We start from the raw sequence: 25,291 nt of genomic DNA, 5'->3' as shown, positions 1-25,291 counted from the left end.
ATTTTAGATTTCAAAGTGTTGTCAGAATACAGATTTATGGGTCTAGAAGTAATCCTAAAAGATCTCCTTTTCTTCCTGTGTTCATTTAGGCTTCAGGCAGAATTCCTCTTATTCCAGACCAGAAATATGTTTTAAATTAAATTTCATTCAGAAAAGGGAAGTTAATTTTCAGGTTTACTTAAGTATTTCCAGAGCAGAAATGATGTTCCTTTATAACCAGGGTGAGGTTCCTTGTGAAAAATTGAATGTCCTGGTCAGTCCACATGGCCTCTTTTTCAGCAGTGCCCCAATGGGCTCCTCCTTTGCTTTTTTGGGGAAATCCAGTTGTGATGAGGGAAACTCATCTTTCTTTGCCTTTAAGAGCATGAGGAGATGGATGAGATTCTTCTTTCTGGGAGTGAGAGCTGGACATTGGGGAGCATTTTCAGCTACTGGGACATATGTAGCTCTCCCCTAGCACCTGGGGGGAGCTAGAATAAGCTCAGCGATCCCATAATCCCCAAACCTCTACTGAGAGCAACTTCTCCGATTACTCAGCTCTTGCACACATGATGGGAGTGCCGTGTGATGGAAATGACGTGATGTGTGTGGGGAGGGCATCAGAGTCCTCGTCACCGCTGTTACGCTCATAAACTGTAGGGCTCTGCAAAAGGTCTGCCCCTGGGCCTCTGTTCACCTTGGTGTTGCTCTTTGTTTTTTGATAGTTTATTTCTGCTAAATCCATGACAACTACATAGTTTCATGTATCTTTGAGCAGAGCAGGGGGAAGGTGGGGTTTCTTTTCACGTAGTAAATTAGATACACTGGAGGGAAAAAAACGAATAGCACTGTGACCAGGCTTCACTGATGCTGCATGTGTTCATGTTCCCCTGTTGGAAAGTTCTTACCATTCAAACTGAGGGAAGAGAGACACAAATTAGGCTGTACCAAAGTAACTGTACCTCTGGTCTTTGCAATTATGGGTCTGTCCTTTGGTCTTCACTGTTAAGGGTTGGGGTCCACGGTGGCGAGAGAAAGGGCTCCAGACTGATCCCAATGTATCGCCCCATAATCAGTGTCTCTCTCCCATTCCTCTGCTTCTTTGTGGACAAGAACAAGTGGCTTGTGAATACATGTAGCCGTTATTCTTTCATAATGTACTCGTGTTTGGTAGACTGCTAACCTTATACATCATGTCTTGTTCTATTGCTTAAATGAAACATGTAGATTCATAACTACAGTATGAAATGTGTTCTCTTGCTGCTGTTATTCTTGTCACAGTACCTGTGTGTTTCCCTAAGGACTCTTTATTTACTCTCATTCATCATGCCACAAGTCAAATAAAAAAGATTTATAACCAGAAGATTATAATCTTAATAAAATAAATTTAGATGCACCCAGGCATTTTGCAGAGTGGCTTTTTTTTATTATTAAAAGGGTCTTACTGTTACGGATTTTGAACTAATAATCTTCTCTCCAAGGTAGGGAGGAAATGAGCAATACTAGAAGGCAGTAGGCTAGTCCTGGATCTCACACAAACCAGCTCTTGTGACTCTGACTGCCCTGAGCTTTTAGTTTCTTCCTCTCAAATTAGAGCTCTTGTCTAAAATTCTTTCCAGCTCTCTGATTCCATGATTCTGTCTTAAAACAGTGTGGACATTAAATGTTACCATAAAATATTAGAAGTCTTTTTCTTATTTATGACTCTGTGAGTTGTGTCATGTATATGTGATTTTCCTAGATACATGACTAAGTACCTAGTCATGTTTGCACTTTTACTGATGGGATAACAACCTATTCTACTTCTGGGGAATGGGCCTTTAGCTAACTAAAGGCTGTATGCCAATTTATGTAACTTAACTCTTTCACTTTTTTGGAAAGGTAGGAGTTCATTGCATGTATGACTAGTTTTTGATAGCCTTCGAATATCCTGTACTTCAAAGAAACAAAATGAACCAGCTAAAAGTTTTCATTTCAAATAAATGGCTTTGCCATCAAAATAAAGTTAGCACTACAAAGAAAGGAAAATCATCTTAGGTAGTTCTCCATATACGTTTCTTTCTCATTGCACACAAAAATAGCCTTTTATTTATTCCTTTTCAATGAAATAAATGGAATTAGAGATATATTTGATTAGCAGGAAAATCACAATCTCTCCCCTTAAGCAGTGTAATGAGAAGTTTCAATACATAGTACTGAGTGCAGTAAAAACTATTCTGACCTTGCTTTGACAAAATAAAATTCTACATTTGGTAGTCTAAATTGTTTCTTTGACTTCATTCATGTTTTTCTCACCGTTCTCTCCCCATGACTTTTTGAAACTAGGATATTGATGAAGAGATTGAAGCAGAGTACAACATCTTAAAAGCACTTTCTGACCATCCTAATGTGGTCAGATTCTATGGCATGTACTTTAAGAAGGATAAAATAAATGGAGATAAGCTGTGGCTGGTTCTTGAGGTGAGTGTTTCAACATTATTTTACATGTGGAAATTTGCAGTGTGGTCTTTTTTTTTTAAAATAAATTTTGTTTATTTATTTATTTATTTTTGGCTGTGTTGGGTCTTGGTTGCTGCACGCAGGCTTTCTCTAGTTGCAGCGAGCGGGGGCTACTCTTTGTTGCGGCGCGTGGACTTCTCATTCCGGTGGCTTCTCTTGTTGTGGAGCACGGGCTCTAGGCCCGCAGGCTCTAGGCACGCAGGCTCAGTAGTTGTGGCTCGCGGGCTCTAGAGTGCAGGCTCAGTAGTTGTGGCGCACAGGCTTAGCTGCTCCACGGTATGTGGGATCTTACCGGACCAGGACTCGAACCCGTGTTCCCTGCATTGGCAGGCGGATTGTTAACCACTGCACCACCAGGGAAACCCCTGCAGTGTGGTCTTGGAATGACTTAATGTTTATGTAACATTGACCCTGTAAAGCAGTTCTAATATGTTCCTGGCTGGTCACATCCTTTGTAGAATGTTATGCCCAGTTCTGGTCTTGCCACCTTTAGAAACATGGGGAAATGAAAGAAAATTATTTAAAGATTAAAAGAAAATGTTTCACGAATTCCCTGGCAGTCCAGTGGTTAAGACTCTGCTCTTCCGCTGTAGGGGGCACGGGTCAGATACCTAGCGGGGGAACTAAGATCCCACATGCTGTGTAGACAAAAAAAAAAAAAACAACAACAATAAAAGAAAATGTTTCCACAATAAAAGACTAAAGAAACCAGGATTACTTTTCTTTCAGAAGAACATGTTATAAAGGGACTTCACTATAAGTTTTATTTATTCATCCATATTTTGTTCAACATAACATGTGACAGAGGCTCAGTGCCAGGTGCTATGATATGAGAGAAAATTAATGTACCTGAGGCTTCATTAGACAAAAACGGCGAGCTGCTAATTTCTTCTTCTGGCTTCACTGAATACTAATGACATAAACTACAGAACCAGGTACGGTGGGTCCTCCATATCTGTGGGTTCCACGTAGTTGGATTCAAACAGCGCGATCCGTGGATATGGAGGGTCAACTGTATTTACATTTATGGGGAAAAACCTTGCTAGAAATGGTGTTGAATATTAAATAAGTTGCCAACGGGAAATTATGGAGTCTGCCTTTTCAATTTCTGAGAATAGGTTGGGACAATTCTCTCTAATGCAGGAGTACTGGAAGGTGCCCCACTAGGGTAACTGCCAGTCCTAGAAGAATGTAAGAATGTGTTTCTTCTGATTTTCATTGAGTAATTTTATTCAAGTTGAAGTAATCACTAATTCCAATAAAATTTATAAAAATTTTTAAAAGCTGCTCTTATCAAACTCAGGGCTAGTAAAACCTTTATTTGATCACCTTAACAGCATCTATTTATTGTGTTCACATTATTTTATTTTTTTAATTGAAGTGTAGTTGATTTAGAATGTTAGTTCATGGAGTAAAGCAAAGTGATTCAATCATATCTATCTGTCTATCTATCTATCTATCTATAGACAGATAGATACACTCTTTCTCATATTCTTTTCCATATGGTTTATCGCAGGATATTGAATATAGTTTACTGTGCCGTGCAGTTGGACCTTGTTGTTTATCCATTCTATATATAATAGTTTGCATCTGCTAATCCCAAACTCCCAATCCATCTCTCCCCTGTACCCCACTTCCCCTTGACAACCACAGGTTTGTTCTCTGTGTCTTGTATTCACATTATTTCATTAACATTTGCTTATTCTGTTTCTTTTTTAGAATGTGCCATTGATTTTCCTGCACAATAATCATTTATAAATATATTGTCTCCGTACTTTATATTTTTTCTATTATGGTTTTTAAACGAATCTACAAGTAGTGATCATTGTAGAAAATACTTGAAACTATGAAAAGAACCACTCTTACCTCTGAACATATTTCCTTCATCTTTTTTGTGTGTGTTTAAAATGATTGACAATATTACTTATGAAATTAGCATATTTTTCCAGTTCATATAATTTCAGATAGACTTAATCATTTTTATCTTTTTAAAAATAAATACATTCACTTGATTAATAAAAAGCAAGTAGAACCAGGGGGCTTATAATACAGAACAATATTAGTGTAGATCCAGGTTAGTGGTGCCACCCTGTCCTGAGCAGGTAGGTCTGTGCTTTTGCTGTGTTGATCGCTGTACCTGGAAATAGATGGCCGAACTTCTCTACTCTTTCATTTCCTAATCCGTATTCTGAATTTTGGCATGATTATTAATTGCACCTCTGGAACCCTATGCCCTCCTACTCCATTCTGGAGGTCTGCCAGGTATCTGACCTCTGATATCTCTCTGCTGCTCACCTGGGTGGAATCCACCATTTCCGCCTTCTCTTTCCCAGGTTACTTCTCTGTTTCGCACATCATGTAGTTATGTACCTTGCTCCCGTTATCCACGCTACTGATGTCAACAGATCTTGAGTCCGTTCAGTTCAGTTTTTCTAAGGAACAAAACCCCCATCTGCGTGTGTGTGTGTGTGTGTGTGTGTGTGTGTGTGTGTGTGGTGCTCAGGCAGGCTCCTGGATGTTGATATTTTGTATGTTGGGTAAGAGGGTATCAAGTCTTGATGAGAGACCTCCAAAGGATCCCTTTTTTCTGCCCCTCCCCTCCCACCTCCTCCACGTTCACTCTTACCTCGCCCTGTCCTGGTTAATCTGCTCAGGTGACCTCAGAATAGCCCCCAGCTAGCGCCTCAGTTTGTGGCTTCCTCTGCATTGCTCAGTTAGCACTCAGTCATCTGCATGCCATGTTGAAAATTTTTGTTGTGATCTCTTCTCCACTTCTCTCCCTTTTTGTTCTTTTTTCTCTTGTGGTTTTATACTTTTTTATTCCTTTACTAGCATTTTAATGGAGATTTATATGTGATCTCTTCTCCACTTCTCTCCCTTTTTGTTCTTTTTTCTCTTGTGGTTTTATACTTTTTCATTCCTTTACTAGCATTTTAATGGAGATTCACATGTGAGAGGAAATAAGTGTATATGTTTAATCCGCCACCTTTAATTGGACCAGAGTCTTTCAAAATTGTAAAATAGAATTTTCAAGAACCTTCTCAGAATCTGAAACTGTGCATTATTTTATAGAAGTTTAAAAATTTTTTTAAATAACCAGTTGTGTTCTTCAAAGGTAGGCAATTTATTATGATTTCAGAATTATTTTGTATTTCTCAGTTTAGTTCAAGATAGCTTTATAGTTTTAGTTAAATCATGCATTAAAACAAAGCAAAACTTGTACTCATCTCAACATAATTACCTAAGTAATAGAATATAAATTATGAACTTAAACTATTTTGCCTTAAATTAATGGTGAATTGTGAAGAATTTACTTCATATTTGTGTTTGTGTATTGGAGATGCGATGCTCTGCAAATCCTTAATGCAGTCTTGAATAAAATTTTGTATATTTATATCCTTCAGAACATTTTCGGTAATGCATCTTTAATTTTTTTCCTTGTTGAATCATTGGAAAATTAGCATTTGAAAATACAGGTGTTCTGCCTAATGTAGGCCTAAATGGGCAAGGACACAAGGTACACAAGGCCCAGAGTTTAAAAATATTGAATGAGATCAGTCACTGTCTTTTATGCCTAACAAATTCCTATTCTAATTATATTGTCATTTCTCAGTATAATCACTTGGAGTTAGGTGTGAGTTGGAGACTCCAGATCATAGTTAAATGTTCTTTTGAGAGAGCAGAAAAGATTGATTAAAATGCTTTTGGAACATCAGGTACAAGCACAGTAGCTTCCTGATATAATGAATCAGCAGAGACTTAACAGCTTCTTTGAACTTTGTCCTTATATTTTATTATCAGATGGAGGTATTGGAAATATCCCTAAAAGGCTTGAGAAAAAAGAATAAATGGTAATTTATTAAAATAGTATTTCAGGAATCTGACCTATTTGCACTTACAAAGTGGGGGAAAAACATAGAGAAAGCAAGAAGTTGGCAAACTGTATGTAAGGTAATTGATTTGCACATATGCAAATTAGACTAATTATATATACACATAAGTGGCTAGATGTACAATTAACCTGATTTATAAACATGAATGGTGCAGGTGCTGCTTTAGAGGCACTTTCAGAAAATTGGCTTGTGGCATAAATACTTTATTCTACAAAATGACTACTAATTATACCTCTTATCATAATAAAGCCCCAATAAATTATTCTGCATGAGGGTAAAGATGGCCAAAGAGGGGCTGTGGTGTTACCCAGAGAGTCATGCTAACAGTGCTAGACTTCTGATGTGAATCTACATAAAGAAGGTGTGTCCTGGAGGGGCTGAGCCATCAGTAAATATCCCTCGTTATCAGCCTGGCATGTGCCGGGGGCGCTGTACCAGCTTAGACAAACTCCTGCCCAGAGGTTTTTCATTTTGAAAAATCATTTTATTTATATTTCGATCCAGAATTGAAATTCTAAGAAGGGGATTACTTGCTCAGATTTTACTGGATAGTCTACTTTTTCTGTTATTTAGTTGTGACTTTTGAATTACTGCTTTCAGTTTGATACAATTTTTCTTCTTCCTGTTCTTTTTCTTTCATTTTGTTACACTATAAAGTTTTGAGCATTAATGATATACAGGCCTCTGTTTAGGAACTATTTCCTTCTAAATTCTCTGTATATTCATTTTCAGGACATAGAGAAGAGCACTAGTTGCTAGCTTTCTGAAATTCCAGTTACACGAGAAGGGGTAGAAAGTTTTCTTTTGTGGGAACTGATTTTTTTTGCAAAATGTCTATGGGAATTTTTATTGTTACTTAGTATTCTAGGTTTTCCTAATGATGTCAGCATAAAGGGAGAACTGATTTTTTTTTTTTTACTTATGCTTCATTTTGAAATACTAGACTTATATTAATTTTTGCTTATTGCTATCATATCTCTTGACTGACCTGCTTTGTAAAATGTACATACCTCTTTTGCTTAGTGTTTCTGTTAATTCCTAGCATCTCCTGTGGTGGATCAGGGGCTGGATGTAGGCGGGGCTCGGGGGAGGTCGCTAGGTTTCTGCATCTGATGATCACTAAATCGGGAGACTCAAAAACAGAGTCAAAATTGAGTTAAATCAGTCTGGTATTAAGCATTTTCTACTGATGAGCTCGAAGGGCAAGATTGTAATTTACCCTTTCTTGGTTGGCTGGACAGCAGCACCTTAAGTACTTGAGGAATACAGTCTTCTGTCTCAGAGTCTATTTGTCTAGTATGTTCTCAGCCATAGTGGCTGTGAAAAGATGGCCTCTGTCATTGTGTGTGTGTGTGTGTGTGTGTGTGTGTGTGTGCGTGCGCGTGCGTGCATGCATAAGTGTCTAGGACTAAAGTTTATTCATCCAGTCATTTATTAATTCCATAAACATTATCTATTACTTTGGGCCAGGCATTTTGGTAGGTTCTGGGCATTCAGTGGAGAACAAGACAAACTGTCATCCTGGGGCTTAGAGTCTAATGGGGCAGAAAGACGATTTAAAACTAAATAGACCGATTAAATAATTACGCATTGTTATTGATACTATGAAGAATATAAATGGGGTGCTAAAAAAGAATGAAAAAGAAGACCCTTTACGAAAAGAGAGGTGAAAGAAGGCCTAGCTGAGTAGGTAACATTTTAAGCCTCCACCTGAAAAAAAAAAAAGCAGGACACTTGTGGTACCTTTGTTCTTTAATATATATTCCAGATACTCTGATAAGAATCATCCCCATCTCAAACCCACTGAAGCAGAAACTCCAAGAATGAGTTTTAGGAAACTAGTTTTTTAAACAAGTACTAAGGTGATTCTTATCAAAGGAAAGTTTGGAAAACACTGCCAGAGCTTCTCAAATTTCAGCGTGCATAGAAGTAATCTGGGACTTCTGCTCTGGCCATGACAGTAACTTGCCTCATTGCGTGGCTGTACCATAAATAACTAGAAAGCTGCATAAAATATATTTTTAAAAACACAACAATTTTCAAACACTGGGAAAGAGACAGCTTAAGACTGTGACATTGAGAAAAGGAAATAAACAAGAGGAACACTACAGTTATCCCATCTTTTAATCTTGGAGGCAGTTTCCAGACCACGGGCATAAGGAGGACATTCCCAAGGAGATCACAGCTATCTTGCTGAACTGAAAAGACTGGGAAGGCAGAAGTGGCTGGAATTTTCAAAGAAGGGAGAGTTAAGCAGGAAAAACGCTCCAGAAATCTGCATAGGGGTTCCCTTGAGTCTTTTACTGAAAACCAAGCTGGAAATGTATAGGGCAAGATTTCGGGCAGTTGGGCAAAGAACAATTATTAGGGTAAGAATTACTGAAAAGCAGTAATCTGAACAACTGCCGGAGTTTGTGCAGGGTTGAGAGATGCTTGAGTTCTGATCAGCCAAATTGGGGAATCTTTGTTGAACCCCTGAGGCACTTAGTAGAGACCCTCCAGAAAGGTTATGCGTTAAAGGAAGGGCTAGACTCACCCTAGAATAAGAACTTCCCTTGGCCTCCCATAAGAAGTTCAAAAACAGGGCTTGAAATGTTCAGGTTGGTCCACAAGTAGATTAACTGCCTGACAGAACAAAATTCAACATTCGTTAAGGGAAGACAACAAGATCTGAGCATTCAAATGTAAAATTAGTCATGTCCATCATTTAATAAAAAATATTAGATATGTAAAGAAGCAGGAAAAGGTGACCCATTATCAGAATAAAAATCAGTCAAAAGAATCAGACCCAGGAATAACCAGGATAATGGAATTAGCAGATAAAGACTTTAAGACAGCTATTATCACAGCGTTCAAGGATTTCAAAAGGAAAACATGAACATAATGTTGAAAGAAATGAAGACTATAGAAAAGAGTTGAATGGAGCTTCTAGAATAGAAAAATCCAATATCTGTAATGAAAAATATATAGTATTGAGTTTAACAGCAGCTTAGACATGTGGAAGAAAAGATCAGTGAATTTGAAGACCGGAAAATAGAAGCTGTCTAAACTGAGCACAGACAGACAAAAAAGGGAGAAAGACCCCTGCGACTTACGGGACATTATCTAGTATTCTAAACTGTGTGTAATTTCAGTCCAAGAGCAGTACAGGGGCGGGGTGGGGGGGCAGAGATACAGTATTTAAATAAATGATGGCTGCAATTTTTCTGAATTTGGTAAACACTAAAAAGTCACAGATCTAAGAAGCTCAAAATCCCTCTTGTAGGATAAACAAAGAAAACCACACTAAGATATGTCACAAACAAGATGCTGAACACTAATAATGAAGAGAACATTACAAAAGCACCAAGAGGACATGTAGGGGTCAGAGAGAAGCGTGGCCACTGATCTGTCCTCCAGTGCAGTGGAATGGTATATTTAAAACATTGAAAGCCTTTCAACTTAGAAATCTGTGTACAGTGAAAATGTTATTCATTAATGAAGGCAAAATAAAGACAGATGTTCTCATCAAAGGAAAAGAATTTACCGTCAGAGACCTGCACCATAAAAATGTGGAATAAAGTTTTCAGGCTGAAGGAAAATGACTTCATATAAAAACTCAGACCTGCAAAAAGAAATGAAGGATATTATCCATGGTGAATATAAAGATAAATAAGAAACTTTGTGTGTTATATTTTTTAGTATCTTTAAAAGAAAAAAAATTACTGTTTGAAACCATAATTATAATTATGTATTGTGGGGTCATTACATGCAGAATTAAAATGTATAACAGCAATAGCAAAGGGACAGGAGAGGAAAAATGGAAATGTACAGTCTTAAGGGTCTTACATTACTTATGAAGTGGTATAATATTATTTTAAGGCATACTCTGTTAAGTTAAAGATACATATTGTAAACGCTAAAGCAACTACTAAAAATAAAATGAAAAAGTACAGTTAATAAGCCTATAGAGGACAAAATTAAATACTACAAATATTAGTTGTGTTCTTAAATGTTACTTCATTTGCTGTACACCCTTACAATTTCCAAAGACTTTAACTCATTGTTTATTTTTATAATTTTCACCAGTTATACTGGGGAATGAGTCCACAGAGTTCTTCACACTGTCATTCTAGGGGAAAAAAATGAATCCTATGAAATCTTTAAGAAAGAAATAATCAGTCTTGTTGACTCATTTATGAGGGCAACATTATACTGACAAAAGAAGACAAAGATATTACAAGAAAAGAAAATATATTCCGACATTTCACATGAACGCATTTGGAAAAAATCTTTCTCAAAATATTAACAAATTGAATCCAGTAATATATAAAAATGTTAATATGTTATGACTGAATGGGATTGATCCCAGGAATGCAATTTTATTAAAACATTAAAATGAGTTTGTTAAACATTAAAATTTATTGCATCATAATTCACTGTGTTAATGGAATCAAAGAGAAAAAAAATCAATAAAAATGTGTCAAGGGCTTCCCTGGTGGCGCAGTGGTTGGGGGTCCGCCTGCCGATGCAGGGGACACGGGTTCGTGTCCCGGTCCGGGAGGATCCCGCATGCCGCGGAGCGGCTGGGCCCGTGAGCCGTGGCCACTGAGCCTGCGCGTCCGGAGCCTGTGCTCCGCAGCGGGAGAGGCCACAACAGTGAGAGGCCCGCGTACCGCAAAAAAAAAAACAAAAAACAAAACAAACAAAAAAAAGTGTCAAAATTCAACACCCATTTGTGATAGACAATCTCAGCGCTCTAGGAATAGATGGAAATTTCACCTAACAAAGTGCATCTGCCCAATTTCTTATAAAGTGTGCAAAAAAAGTTTGGACTCCTTGCAAAAGCATATATATAATATGTTTAATATCTTTCTTTTGGGGGGAAATTCAAATTAAAACCACAATGAAGCTATAGTACACACCCACTAACATGACTAAAATTTAAAAGACTTATAATACCCAGTATTGGTGAGGTTGTGGAGCAAATTGAACTTTTACACATTACTTCGGCAGTGTGAAATTGTGCAGTTACTCTGCAAGCAATACAGCCGTGTCTTATAACATTACACCCACAGTTACCAAAAACTTCACGTGTAGGTGTTGCTAAAAATTGGTTTCTATAAGAAGACTCAAACACTTTTATAAGATGAGCAAAGTAAAAACTAGAATGAGTGTTAGAAAATGAGAGTTTCTGCTTTTGTGGCCTCACATGGGATATGGTCAGACTAAGCGAAGCATCTTAGAGCATTCTTAGAATAAACAAAAAACAATGAAAAACAGCAAAAGTCAGAAATGCCAACTGCAGAAGTCAGTAGTCCTTTTCCAGAAATTCGAGTAAAAATCTCATATCTCTCCTAACACAGTGAAGACAGAATACATTTTGAAAACTTATAAAAGCTGTCTTTGGAAGTGAGTTGTAACGATCTGTTCAGAGAATATCATCCCTTTTGATTTAGGTTATTGGTTTTTTTTTTCATGTTTGACTACAGCCTAGGGAGAGGATTCATTCTCACTGTTGCTCTGTCCTTTCATTAGTGTAGCTCTGGCTTAAGAAAAGTATGCTTCAGTTTTGTTCAGTGAAAGAACATTAAGGCCCTGTTGTAGCATTGTGCTGCGAAGCTACCCTTAAGGGTTTTCTGGTCCCCTATTACAAATCCCCCTTTTAACCTATCTTGGTGATTTAAGAATTGCATTGGGTTAATACAATGCAATTCATTCCTCTGGGTGCAGTTCTTTTTAAATGGAAACATAACGGTCATTTTCATTTTTTATGATCTGTTGCTTAATTCAACATTTGCATTTCCTTTAATATATTTTAATCCTTCACATTCATTTAAAAACAAACGTACTCAAGTTAATTGTTTTTCACTTTATTCATATATGAAAGGCATTTTATGCTAATTGAACAAAAGTAAATTTCACCCTAGAGCATATTTGAAATGTTGCTAATTCTAAACGAGGATTTAGAATATTCATGGTGATATCTCATCTTGGGCATCTTTAGGAAGAGGTCAGCCACAAGTTAACTTGTGGTTTATTGACATTTGGTCCCTATGGTCTGTTTAATAATTTCTTTTTCGTTTTAATCTACCTCTTCTTCAAGTTTCATTCAAAAGACCCCTTTCCATTCTGAAAATTAAACCACTATTCCTGCTTAGGCAGCAGCCAAATAGTAGAATAATTAGTTTCTAAGAAGACCCTGTAAGGGGTCTGACGTAACTTGGAGTCATTTTCTTTGCTCCTTCATTGTTAGTTTAGGACCTTTTCAAATATTCTTGATGTTAGCAGCTAGATTTAAAAAAATTAATAGATTTTATTTTTTTGAACAGGTTTAGGTTTATGGAAAAGATGAGTAGAAAGTTCAGAGAGTTTCCATAAATCCCCCTCACCAAGTTTTCCCTGTTATTAACATCTTGCATTGGTATGGTACATTTGTTACAGTTGATGAGACAATAATGATACATTATTGTTAACTAAAGTCCATAGTTTACATTAGGGTTAATTCTCTGTGTTGTACATTTTACAGATATTTTAAAGACTTTATTTTTTAGCATAGTTTTAGAGTCACAGAAAAATTGAGAGGGAGGTACAGAGATTTCTCATATGTCCTCTGCCCTCACACATGCATAGACTCCCCCATTATCTACATTTCTTACCAGAGTGGTGCATTTGTTACAATCGATGAACCTACACTGACACATCAGTACCATCCAAGGTCCACAGTTCACATTAGGGTTCACTCTTGGTGGTATACTTTTTATGGATTTTGACAAATAAATAATGACCTGTATCCACCATTACAATATCATATAGACTTGTTTCACTGCCCTAAAAATTCCTCTGTGCTCCATCTGGTCATTCTTCCCTTTCTCTTCCCTGAACCCTGTTAATCATTGATCTTTTTACAGTATCCATAGTCTTGCCTTTTCCAGAATGTCATATAGTTGGAATCATACAGTATGTAGTATTTTCAAATTGCCTTCTTTCACTTAACAGTATACATTTAAGATTACCCTATTCCTTGTGTTGGTAACTAGGTTTTAAACCCAATTCAGAGTCATATTTTCTGTTTTCTGGGTACCTTTGAATAATAGAAAAGTGTTCTGTAATAATTGGGCATCCATATATAATCCATACCTAACACATGTACAAAAATTAACTCAAAATGGATTATAGACCTACCTATATGTGGAACCTAAAACTATAAAACTTCCTGAAGGAATTATAGAAGAAAAATTTTTTGACCTTGGGTTAGGCAAACATTTTCTTGATATGACATAAAAAACACTTTCCGTAAAATTTTTAACATGATAAATTTAGAACTTCTGCTTTTCAAAAGACACTTAAAGTAAAAGGTCAAGCCACAAACTGGGAGAAAGGACTTGTATCCAACATATATAAAGAACTCTCAAAACTCAATAATAAAAAAAATAAAAAATGAACCAAAAATTTGAACACTTTACCAAAGAAAGTAAATGGATAGCAAATACATACATGAAAAGATGGTCAATGAAATTAGTCATTAGACAAACTCAAATCAAAATCACATGAGATCCATTTAGAATGGCTTTTTAAAAAGTCACAATGTCAACTGCTGACGAGGATGTGGAGCAACTGGAACTCTTGTTCACTGCTAGTGGGAATGCAGAATGGTACAGCCACTTCGGGGAAATAGTTTAGCAAATACCTAGAAGGTCATACATGTGACCGATAGGACCCAACAATTCCCAACAGCAATGAAAACCATATTCATGGAAAACCTATTATGCAAATGTTTACAGTGGTTTTGCTCATAATTGCCAAAAACTGCAAACAACTCAAAAGTCTTTCAATTAATGAATGGATAAACAAACAGTAGTTTATCTATTCAGTGGAATACTCAGCATTAAAGAAGGAATGACTAACATTAAAATAGTCTTAAAGAAGGAATGTACAGCAACAAAGATGAATCTCAGATTCATTGTGCCAAATCAAAGGAGCTAGACTTAATGGGCTACACACCTTATGACTCAATCCGCATGACATTTCTGCGAAGATAAAATCATAGGGGCAGAAAAGAGATTAGTGCTTGCCAGGGGCTGGGGAAGAGGTTTGACTACAAAGAGACAGGAGGGTAGATTTTTTTTTTTTGCGGTACGCGGGCCTCTCACTGCTGTGGCCTCTCCCGTTCAGGAGCACAGGCTCCAGACGCACAGGCTCAGTGGCCATGGCTCATGGGCCCAACCGCTCCGCGGCATATGGGATCTTCCCAGACCGGGACACGAACCCGTGTCCCCTGCATCGGCAGGCAGACTCTCAACCACTGCGCCACCAGGGAAGCCCAGGAGGGTAGATTTTTGTGTGTTGGAGTTTTTCTATATCTTGACTGTGGTTGTGATTACATGACTAATATGTTTGTCAATACTCAGAGTTGTATGCTAAATTGGGTGAATTTTATTGTATGTAAATTCTCATACGTTACTTTAAAAAATTTTATTGTATGTAAACTCAACATACCTTACTTTAAAAAAAACCTAAAGTGTATATCACAAAGAATCCTGTATTCTCAACTTTACTAGTTAGGGAAAATAACTATGTCAAAGAAATATTGATACCAGAAAGTGGTGTTTGAACTTCTTAGTGCAAACTCTATGATCGCATTAGTTCTTTTTTCAATTTTTATTTTATTTCCTGCACATTTCTTTTTTTAAAAATAAATTTATTTATTTTTTATTTTATTTATTTATTTATTTTTGGCTGTGTTGGGTCTTCGTTGCTGTACATGGGCTTTCTCTAGTCGCGGTGAGCAGGGGCTGCTCTTCGTTGCGGTGAGCAGGGGCTACTCTTTGTTGCAGTGCGCGGGCTTCTCATTGCAGTGCCTTCTCTTGTTGCAGAGCACAGGCTCTAGGCACGAGGGCTCAGTAGTTGTGGCTCGCGGGCTCTAGAGTGCAGGCTCAGTAGTTGTGGCGCACAGGCCCACTTGCTCTGCAGCATGTGGGATCTTCCCGGACCACGGCTCGAACCCATGTCCTCTGGCATTGACAGGTGGACTCTCAACCACTGCACCACCAGGGAAGCCTCGTCCTGCACATTTCTTTATGGCTCCTTTATTCTCCCTGTAAGATCCTAGCTGTTTACTCTTGAATTAACATAATAGTCAATCACAGAAGATGCAGCAAAGAGGCCACACTTTGGAGACATAGGAAAAGCCATTCAGTCACCCTGCAATAAATTTTGGAAATTTAAAAACTGGTCCTAAAACTTGGTTCTTTTAAATAAGTGCTCTGCAATTTAAAGGACTCAATTTCTTTTCAGTCAATTTTTTAAAATTAATTAATTAATTAATTATTTTGGCTGTGTTGGATCTTCGTTTCTGTGCGAGGGCTTTCTCCAGTTGCGGCAAGCAGGGGCCACTCTGCATCGCGGTGCGTGGGCCTCTCACTGTCGCAGCCTCTCCCGTTGTGGAGCACAGGCTCCAGACGCGCAGGCTCAGTAGTTGTGGCTCACGGGCTTAGTTGCCCTGCGGCATGTGGTATCTTCCCAGACCAGGGCTCGAACCCGTGTCCCCTGCATTGGCAGGCAGATTCTTAACCACTGTGCCACCAGGGAAACCCTCTTTTCAGTCAATTTTGAATAATTTTGTGAACTAATCTTGCTGGGCCACAGAGGAGGCGATGTGACCCTGTATTCTGCTGTCAGGACGGCACACTCTGCTTCTTATCCAGTTAAAACGTGTTCCCTTTTCTGCAGAAGAAAATGCTGGTTTGGGAGTGCCAGGGCTGCACAGATTCCTGTAGAAGATGAACGTTTTCTTTGAATGTAGAAAGACACCAGCTATGAAAGGAGTTGCATCTAAGTGTTCATTTGTGACTTCGTGTTTAGATTTTAAACACACTTAACAAAAACAATATTACACATGATGGCTAGATCGACCAGCCAGCCCAGACCTCCTTTTGGGGGATCATGACATGTCATGATTAAATGTAAGACTGGACTCTAAAGTCAGGCTGTCCAAGTTGAGGTCTTAGCTTTGTCACTGCTGTGTGATCTTTTCCAAGTTACCTTAGCATTTTGTGCCTCACTTTCCCAATCCTTAGTATGGAGATGCTAATAATTCCTATTTCACAGAGTGGTGAGATACACAGATAATGCATGTAAATGGATTAGAAATGTGCTAGCTTAAAAAATGTGCCCAACACAGCTGTTATTATCTCATCTATAATGTATCAGAAGTGTTAAGGCATCCAATAAAATCTAATCACTGTGTTAGAAAAAAGTTTGAGAGAAAATGTGTTCAGTATTTTAGATGAGGGTGCTAGGAATACACTTCCTCTCACCTTTGTTTTCTACCTCCATTTAGGTCAGTAGAGTCAGGGAAATGCCAGGCTCTTAGTTTGCAGGCACTGAGGTGTCAGAGGAGGCCCCATAGTTCAGGGTAAGGGCAAGGACACCATGGACCAGAGCCCTGGGGGGAGAGACAGAGCTGACAGCAAACGCTAATGGATCAGACGTTAGGGGATCACGGGGTCAAAGCTTTGTTGGGACCATTTACCTAGTTATCTCCCCTCTCATGTTCCACTGCTAATGTCAGTGTTTGTCTCTTCTGAGAATGCACAGCCCGTTTGAAAGTTTACTGTGGGACTTCATGTTACCTAACTTCAGAGAAACCTGGATGTGAAAAATTCCCCTACCATGCCCCTCCCTCTTGTTTTCCTCTACTCTTGGGAGGTGTGGAGGGAGGAAGCTAGGGAACATGACACTTAAAACAGTTTTCGAAAATAGTATTTGTAACCCTTACTTCAGCACACTCTGAAGTTTTACCAGAAGGGAGGTATGTTTTTAAGTTAATGCGCATATGAAACAGTATCTAGCCATGGATTGAGGTCACATTGCACTATTAATTAAACTATCAGGAATCAAGAATGCCTTAAAGCCCTAGATCTTAAAATTTGAGACTGATTTATAGAATCATAATTCTTTTCCTTAACTTTAAAAGCCAAGCCCAGTGCTTCTCCAGATTCTCTTCTAAAAATTAATTCAAATGGAAACTGTGTTCCAGTAATTAATTGTACACTAGTACAAGTTTATATCTTCATTTGATTTATGAAACCATAAAGATGATGGGAATAATTGTTTGAAACAAAAAATTAGAACAGTTTTGTAAAACGTTTTGAGAAAACCTTTTATAGCAAGTACTTAAAATGGCATATCATTTTATTATCTATCTTGAAATATTCTTTTATAGCTGTGCAACGGAGGATCAGTGACAGATCTTGTGAAAGGATTTCTGAAGAAGGGCAAAAGAATGAGTGAGCCCATAATTGCCTATATTTTACGTGAAGCGCTGTTGGTAAGGCGGTTTAAATTGTTCGCGCATTAATTAGGAGGCAGTTCCAGTTAAATGAAAAGTGAGGATCCCATGTTTAGCAAAACATCACTGCATTAGTATTTATCGATGCAAGAGTGAGATGCAAAATGTGAAATGTTTAGCATAACTAATTCCTTTTCTCCATTAGAGACCTACCCTCCTTGTGTCAACAGAAACCTGAGTTTTGATCTCCTAGGTATATTTCTGAGATTATGGCAAAGGTAGATAATGTGTATTTTTACTAATAGTTAGGTTTTTATTTGCCATTGTTTATTTATTTATTCCTTTAAGAGCCATTATTTCAAATGAGTGTATAGAATGTTTTCTTATGTTGAGATCAGCACATTTTAAATAAACTATTTGCTAAGGGCTAAGGAGTATGCGCTGGTTTTTTTGAATTTTTATATAGTCCAAAGTGGAAATGATATACTTTGATTTGACTAACTCAATGTGAACCATTTAAGAACCTTTGTTAATTTTAACGTGTGGTGTGTTTCCTATTGATTTTGTATAAATGCATCCATCTGAAAAATGCGTTTTTGATGCTTTCTTTAAAAGTCACTATGTATTTATTTCCCACTTCTAGGGACTTCAGCATTTACATAACAACAAAACTATCCACCGTGATATAAAAGGAAATAACATCCTATTAACCATCGAAGGCGGAGTTAAACTCGTAGATTTTGGTAAGTTTTGTTTGAAATGCATGGATTTGGGCCGCAGAATGACTCGTGTGATGTGATTTGATCATTTGCCGTCAGCCTTGCTTTGTAGGCATTGAAAGAGAAAAAACCAGTATCTCATCGAGGTAGGAAAGTTGCAGAGATTTTTAAAAATTTGGTAAATGAGAGGTTCCCAGAAGAAAGAGTGACTTCTTTCAAGTCAGCCATGGTGTGCCTGTAGCACTCCTGCAGCGGTATGCGTGGTTGATTCTCTGAAATAGATGGGCTCCCCATAATCACACTAAGCCTAAATGGTAAGCCCACAGCCCTTACTATCGATTGCGTTCCCGATGGGCAGGGGCCCAAACCCAGGATTTTGAGACATGAGGGGAAACCTTCAGATGTCTCTGGGAAAATGTTTTCCCTCCTAAGAGGGCAGCACAAGTAAAGATGGTCTCTTTCTTACTTGGGACCTTCCATGTCTTATTGTGTTGCCTGCAGCCACCTTGTTCTATCCTGAGGTGTTCCATCCCAAGTGGAAAGGCAGCCCTGCAAGACGGGAAGAAGGAGGGTCCTTGGTGACATAGTCCAGCCACTAAATCAACTGACTTTGAAACCTCCCCTATCTCTGGACCTTCTGTCATGTGAGATAATACATTTCCATATTGACTGAGCCAATTCGGAGTGTCTGTGTCAGAGCCAGAGGCACTGTAGCTGATACCTCGGCTCCTCCTTTTCCAGTTGTGACAGTGGTATCTCCCCCGTCTCACTGGATCCCCACTAACACATGACACCCGTGAGAGTGGGTAGCATTATTCTAGGACATCTCAGTATCCTTGTCGTTCTCCCCTTCCTGCACTCAGGCTGGGTAAGGTGTCTCTCCTTGTGCTTCTGTACCCTGTATATTTCTCCATTTCTGTGTTTATCACATAAGATTATGATGGTCTATTTGGTCTTCATATGTAGACAAAGATACTTAGGCTCACAGATAGACAGGGTCATTAAGAGGTGGGACTATGTCATCTTCTATTTTGTAGACCTAATACTTTGGGAATAGTAGTTCAGTGAGTAATAGTTGAACGAATGAGTGACTCTTCCTTCATTTTGCATTTTGGAAAATGAAGCTTAGGGAAAGTAATCGACTCAGTTTAGAAATTAATTGTTTTAATCCCAGTATGTAACTCTTTAGTGATCTGGCTTCACCCAGAAATGAACTTCAGAGCATCTAGACAGGAACAGTTGAATAGCGTATCTTTCAAACGACCACGTATTTTTTTCCCCTCAGCTGAGCATTTGAAAACTACGGAGCAGCAGTGAGCTTGGCAGTGAATTCCTGATTAGTAACTGGGATGCAGCTAGTGTGTGTTACTAGCTGAGTTCAGAGCTGTGCATTTGAACAGTCTGGCCGGGTTAGGATGCTAATGAGAACTTGTGCCTGAAATTCTAAAAAACAACAACAAAACACTCTTCACTGCTCCATGGACAGAGCCACGACTCTCTTCAGACAATACTTTTGGCTCCAGTCTTAACAGACCCAAATGGAGAACTTAACATTTAACTTGAGATCTCATAATTCTCTTGCTCTAAAAGGTGGCTACAATATATAGAGCCCAGATGAAAATTGTTGAAACAAATGTAAGTAAACATCTTCTTCAGTCACACACAAAAAAGAACTTGATAAACCAGTAGCTCTGAGAAAGGCAACTTCCTGGGACATCCTCTAAAGTAATCCAGAGTAAAAATATACACCTAGATAATAAATAAAGTGGCCTTTATTATGATATCTTTAGAAAGTAGTCATAACGTAGAAAGCTGACAAAACGAGAGCTTTGGTTTTATATTACTTAACTTAAAGACTTTACTGTCAGCAGCAATTAGAGAAGAGGGTCAGTTGCCTATTAAATGTGTCCCCGGTGTCTGATACTAAAATGCTATTATTTGCGTATAAAAGGATGCTTATATTTCTGTTCTCCATAGTAAGAGGACATGGATTCCATTCACCTAAGATGGTTTAAGGTTTTCATATAAATTAAAACCTGAGGATGGAGGTTCATACATAGTGAAGCTTCTCAAGGGCATAAGGAATACAGTATACTAAGCCACCAGCTGCCGAACCAAACTGAAAATCAGGGTCCTTAGTTTATGTTTAAATCAGATTTTCAGAGAATGCCACAGCTGGGAGTAAAGGAGTTTAGAATATATTTTTATTTGGATTTCTCTCCTCATAAAATGTGCAGTGGGCTCATTATTGGGTACTGGAGATCTGTACTCGGATGGTTGCCAGTCCTCTAAATGCTCAGATGGAACCCCACCATCTCACCCATTCCCAGAGATCTGCTTCATATCAAGAGTTTCTTGCCTTAGAAAAAAGTCCTCAGTATCTATTTTGTTGCTCAAGCTAGAAATCTTGGCTTATCCTTGAGCTTTCCTTTGTCTTCACCACCCACATCTACCACGAGTCACAAGGCTGTGTCTGTGTTATAAATTCCCAGGCTCCATCTTTATCTCTCTGCCCCGGTCCTCACCATCATCTCTGACCTGGGCTCCTGCGGCCACACTTTACTAACCCCCCTGCAGCCAGTCTCATTCCTCTCCTTCCAGACCATTCCCCACACCACAGCTCTGGCTCAGCTGACCCTGCCACTCTCTCGCTCAATATTTTGTCCGTGGTTTGTCAGCCCTCCTTGGGGAGGGCTGTGCGCCTTGTGATCCTGTCTGCTGGCCCAGAGTAAAGCACTGAATGATTAACACCTTTTTTCTGCCCCTTGGCGCACAGCAGGGACCCCCTCTTCCTATTACCTGTGAGCCAGGTCAACTTCTTTCAGCCTCTTAAATGTACCACCGTCTTTCTCAGTCAGGGCTCTTACACATGTGTCGGAGGAAGTTCTTCAAAATTGGTTAACATGCTCTTCTCTTGCTTATTCAAGAATGTGACCTTCACCCCAGTCTGCCAGAAGCATCTCTCTGTTTGCGGGGGTGGGGGGCATGTTAAGATTTGTTCCAGAAGGAATGCAAGAAAATGACTGAGGTAATATTAAAAAATAGGAATGTGTAGCAAGACCCGGGTTATCTCTTGAGAAAGATCTGTCTGAATTGCTTTATCTTCTCTTTAGCTTATGGAGAGGGAAATTCCAGGGATCCCTCGTAGGGTTTTGCATAAAAGAGAACAGAAAGAAGAGGGAAACCCTTTCCAGTTCTTGGGTAATTGTGGAAAGGTGAAACAGACAAAGAGGTGGAACAGTGAGATAAGCTTTTAAAAAGTGAAGGTGACAACGAGGGTGGAAAGGAACTCTTACCCTCACTCTTCCCACCACCACCATTCTGAGTCCCAGACAAAGTCCCTGCAGGGTCTGCGCCAGTCCTGACTGGGGTGATCACATCGTCCTGGCGTAGAGGTGTAGAGTGATTAGGTACAGGAAGCACTCAAGCTAAGCTTCTCCAAGTCCCTTACCCTCTGCTCCCTTTAACCCCCTACTAACTGAAAATCTTTCTGGGGAGTTTCTAGAGGGGGCTGCTCAGGATGGGCGGTGAGGGGCAGAGCCCAGATCACCTGGGCCAGGTCTGAATAGGAGTCACAGCCAGACCTCAGAGCATTGTCAGCCCCAGCTGAAACCACTCTGAGCCTTCGTCTGCCAGGAGACTCTACACAGGTAGCCCTGCCTGCGTGAGAAGAGGCCACAGGCTCACTGGATGAAGACCCCATCAGGAGGGCCAGGGGGCCCCTAGCAGGCAGGCAGACAAAGGAACATGGCCTCAGAGACCAGAGACCGACCACACCCGAGGACCCTCCCTCTTCTCCCCACCACAGGGTCTTATAAGCCATCCCTCATCCTGTACAGACAGTACCGTCTTCAGGAGAGAAGAAGGAGGGGTGCCATCTGAGAGATGGAGCAAGCACTTTCATTCAAGAGAGACTGAACTCTTTCTAAAAGGACTTACGGTTTCGATCTGACTAAGCTTTACTTCTCCCAGCCAGTGGGTAGGGACATAGGAGAGCCCATAATAGTTAGAGGCAAAATGAAGAAATCACAATGACAGTTCTCTTTATGTATCTAAGATTTATGTCATTGAATTTTGTGACCGGTTGCAAACACAATGCTTTCCCTGCATGGAAACCTCCCCTCACCCCTGCACCCAGCTAACTTCTGTCTGCCTGGCTGAGAACTTCCCCAACACCCTATCCTTTCTTTTTTGAAAAAATTTTTATCTTATATTGGAGTACAGTTGATTAACAATGTTGTGTTAGTTTCAGGTGTACAGCAAAGTGATTCAGTTATACATATACATACATCTATTCTTTTTCAGATTCTTTTCCCATTTAGGTTATTACAGAATATTGAGCAGAGTTCCTTATACTATACAGTAGGTCATTGTTGATTATTTATTTTAAATATAGCAGTGTGTGTATGTCAATCCCAAACTCCCTAACTATCCTCCCCCTACCCTTCCCCTTGGTAACCGTAAGTTTGTTCTCTAAGTCTGTGAGTCTGTTTCTGTTTTGTAAACAAGTTCATTTGTATCATGTTCTTTTAGGTTCCGCATATAAGCGATATCATATGATATTTGTCTTTCTCTGTCTGACTTACTTCACTTAGTATGATAATCTCCAGGTCCATCCATGTTGCTGCAAATGACATGATTTCATTCTTTTTAATGGCTGAGTAATATTCCATTGTATATATGCGCTCTGTCTTTTCTTTAGCCTAACAGTTATCACACTTGACTGTAATCATGTGTTTAATTTGACTACCTTCGCTGCTAAGCTGTGAGCTTTGTGATGGCTCGGTCTCTGTCTGGCCTATCACTCTGTCCCTGGAACCAAGCATGGCACTGGCACATCGGAAGTGCTCAATAAATACTCTCGAATGAGTGAGTGAATGGGAGGCAGGATTTTCCATGTAATTGTGTGACCTTGAGAAGGTCACTTAAAATCTCCAGGGACATCAAGTATGAAAACAGTCTCTACCTCATACGGTTGATCACTGTGGAGAGTAAATGGAATGATACAGGTGAGCTACGTAGTATAATTATTGACACTTTATAATTTTAAAAATCTGAGCTATTATCATGAAGTAATACTGTCACCTCGCCCCTAGCTCAGTGTTGTATACATAGTAGGTACTTGATAAATAGTAAATAAATACTTTATTTAAATATTGATAGTTGCTAAATATTGAAAATCTGAGTTCCCCCAATAGGTGCTTCTTTCTGTTTAAAAAAATAATAGCCCTTTGCTAGAGTCAATTGGATATTAACTTTATTTTTTTTTTTATTTTTTTGGATATTAACTTTAAATATCAAGCTATTTAATTACACTAAAAGTAAGATTCAGTTTGCTAATGCTAGTTATGAGTAGAGCCTTTAAGACAACCTTTTGTTTTCTTGTTAAGTGGGCTAGGCTTTTACAGAAAACCACCAGCCACCTCAGAGAATAAAAAGACAAGTGAGCTTGCAGATATTATAAATGAAATACATTAGCAGTCACTGGTGTATGATCAGTCAATAAATAACACAACCTCCCAGGAGGTAAACCCCTTTAGGCAGTCAACTAACGTCTGAAAAAGCAGTCCTCGTTTGGAATAGAAAATGAAAGAGAGACTAAATTTAAAGGGCAGTACTCAGTTCTCATTTCTACAGATTTCTCTCTGGGGATCTTCATTTCTAATAGAATAGTTAACATTTCAATACCAAAGTACAGAATGTACTTCTTGTGACTTATTTAGACATCGTTCTTATGACAGATTATTTTATGGCTTTCAGTCTCTTATCACCCACATGCTCAACTTTAGACCAAATCCCCAGTGAATAATGTAGGTCAAAGAGAAGTTGCGACTTATTTATTAATAACCCACTTTTGTAGCATCCAGTGAGGCAGGCACACCTGAACTTAAAAACTATGAAGTTCCCTTCATTCCTTCCTTTCTTCCAGAATAATTCAGAACAAAAGGCATTTGGTGGGCCCGAGAAAGCATGGGAATCGGGGTGCAGCTCAGCAAATGGTTTGGACCTGAAAGGAGTGAGGAAGGTGTCCACGCTGGGAGGGGAGAGGCAGTGGTGGCTTGGCTTGGGGCGTTGAGACCCCGAGGAGGGGACAAAGAGAGCATTTGTCTAGGGGGATGGTGGTGACCCCAGTCAGTTTGTCAGAGCCTGAGCTGGATAAGTGCGTCTGCATAGGGGTCAAAATGGAGACAAGGGGTTGGTTACATAAAGGGGGCTTGATACCATCTGGAAATATCCTGAGGACAATGGGAGCCAGGTTTCTTACTGTTAGAGATGAGAATTACAAATGTGGAAGGGAGAAAACTGAACCCCTTGATGTTGGAGTGGAATTGGAGGTGTCAGTGTGAACTCATGGTTTTCAATATGTAGAGAGGCATATGAAAAGAAATATGTGATGTGTGTGTGTGTGTGTGTGTGTGTGTGTGTGTGTATACAGGTTGTCTGGCTATGTCCACTAAGAGAACTTGCAAGCTTGACGCCCCAAGAGCAAGCACATCAAACACCTAGCTCTCAGTTTTTAAATATAATTCTCCACTAATAGTAAGCAGGCATTCTTGGAGAAAAGCTGATGTTTAAGGCTATACAAGATAAGCCTGGAACTTAATGTGCCCGAAAGTGAGGAACTGCCCAAAGAGTGATGGAGACAATGTCAAAAGGACACAGAAGCCAAATTGAAGTGATTCTCACTGACCAAATCTGGGACAGTTTGAGCATCAAAATAATGATGATAATGATGGTAACAATGATGTCCGTTGAATAAAGTAGAAATCCATTAATTCATACTTTCGTACTTTCACACACAAATAGATGAATGGAAAAAAGCTAAAGCTTTTCTTTATAGAAGAATGCCAACTAATGAATATAGAAGGAATAATGAAAGTTTAAAAATTATCTTTTGGCAACCATCATAGTAATAATTAATTCATCCA

General features: G+C 39.0%; 1 protein-coding gene across 1 annotated transcript in view; it reads left to right on the top strand.

Moving 5' to 3' along the window:
• MYO3A (myosin IIIA) overlaps window positions 1-25,291 on the top strand; it is a 186,626-nt gene that overhangs the window by 14,704 nt on the left and 146,631 nt on the right. Inside the window, 3 exon segments of the mRNA XM_032622926.1 lie at window positions 2,305-2,439; window positions 17,578-17,682; window positions 18,287-18,386. Coding sequence (XP_032478817.1) covers window positions 2,305-2,439; window positions 17,578-17,682; window positions 18,287-18,386 — 340 coding nt within the window.

Source organism: Phocoena sinus, chromosome 2 (assembly GCF_008692025.1).
Source record: "Phocoena sinus isolate mPhoSin1 chromosome 2, mPhoSin1.pri, whole genome shotgun sequence".
NCBI classification, from domain to species: domain Eukaryota; kingdom Metazoa; phylum Chordata; class Mammalia; order Artiodactyla; family Phocoenidae; genus Phocoena; species Phocoena sinus.
Note: the sequence above shows the minus strand (reverse complement) of the source record. Positions and strands in the feature narration are given on the sequence as shown.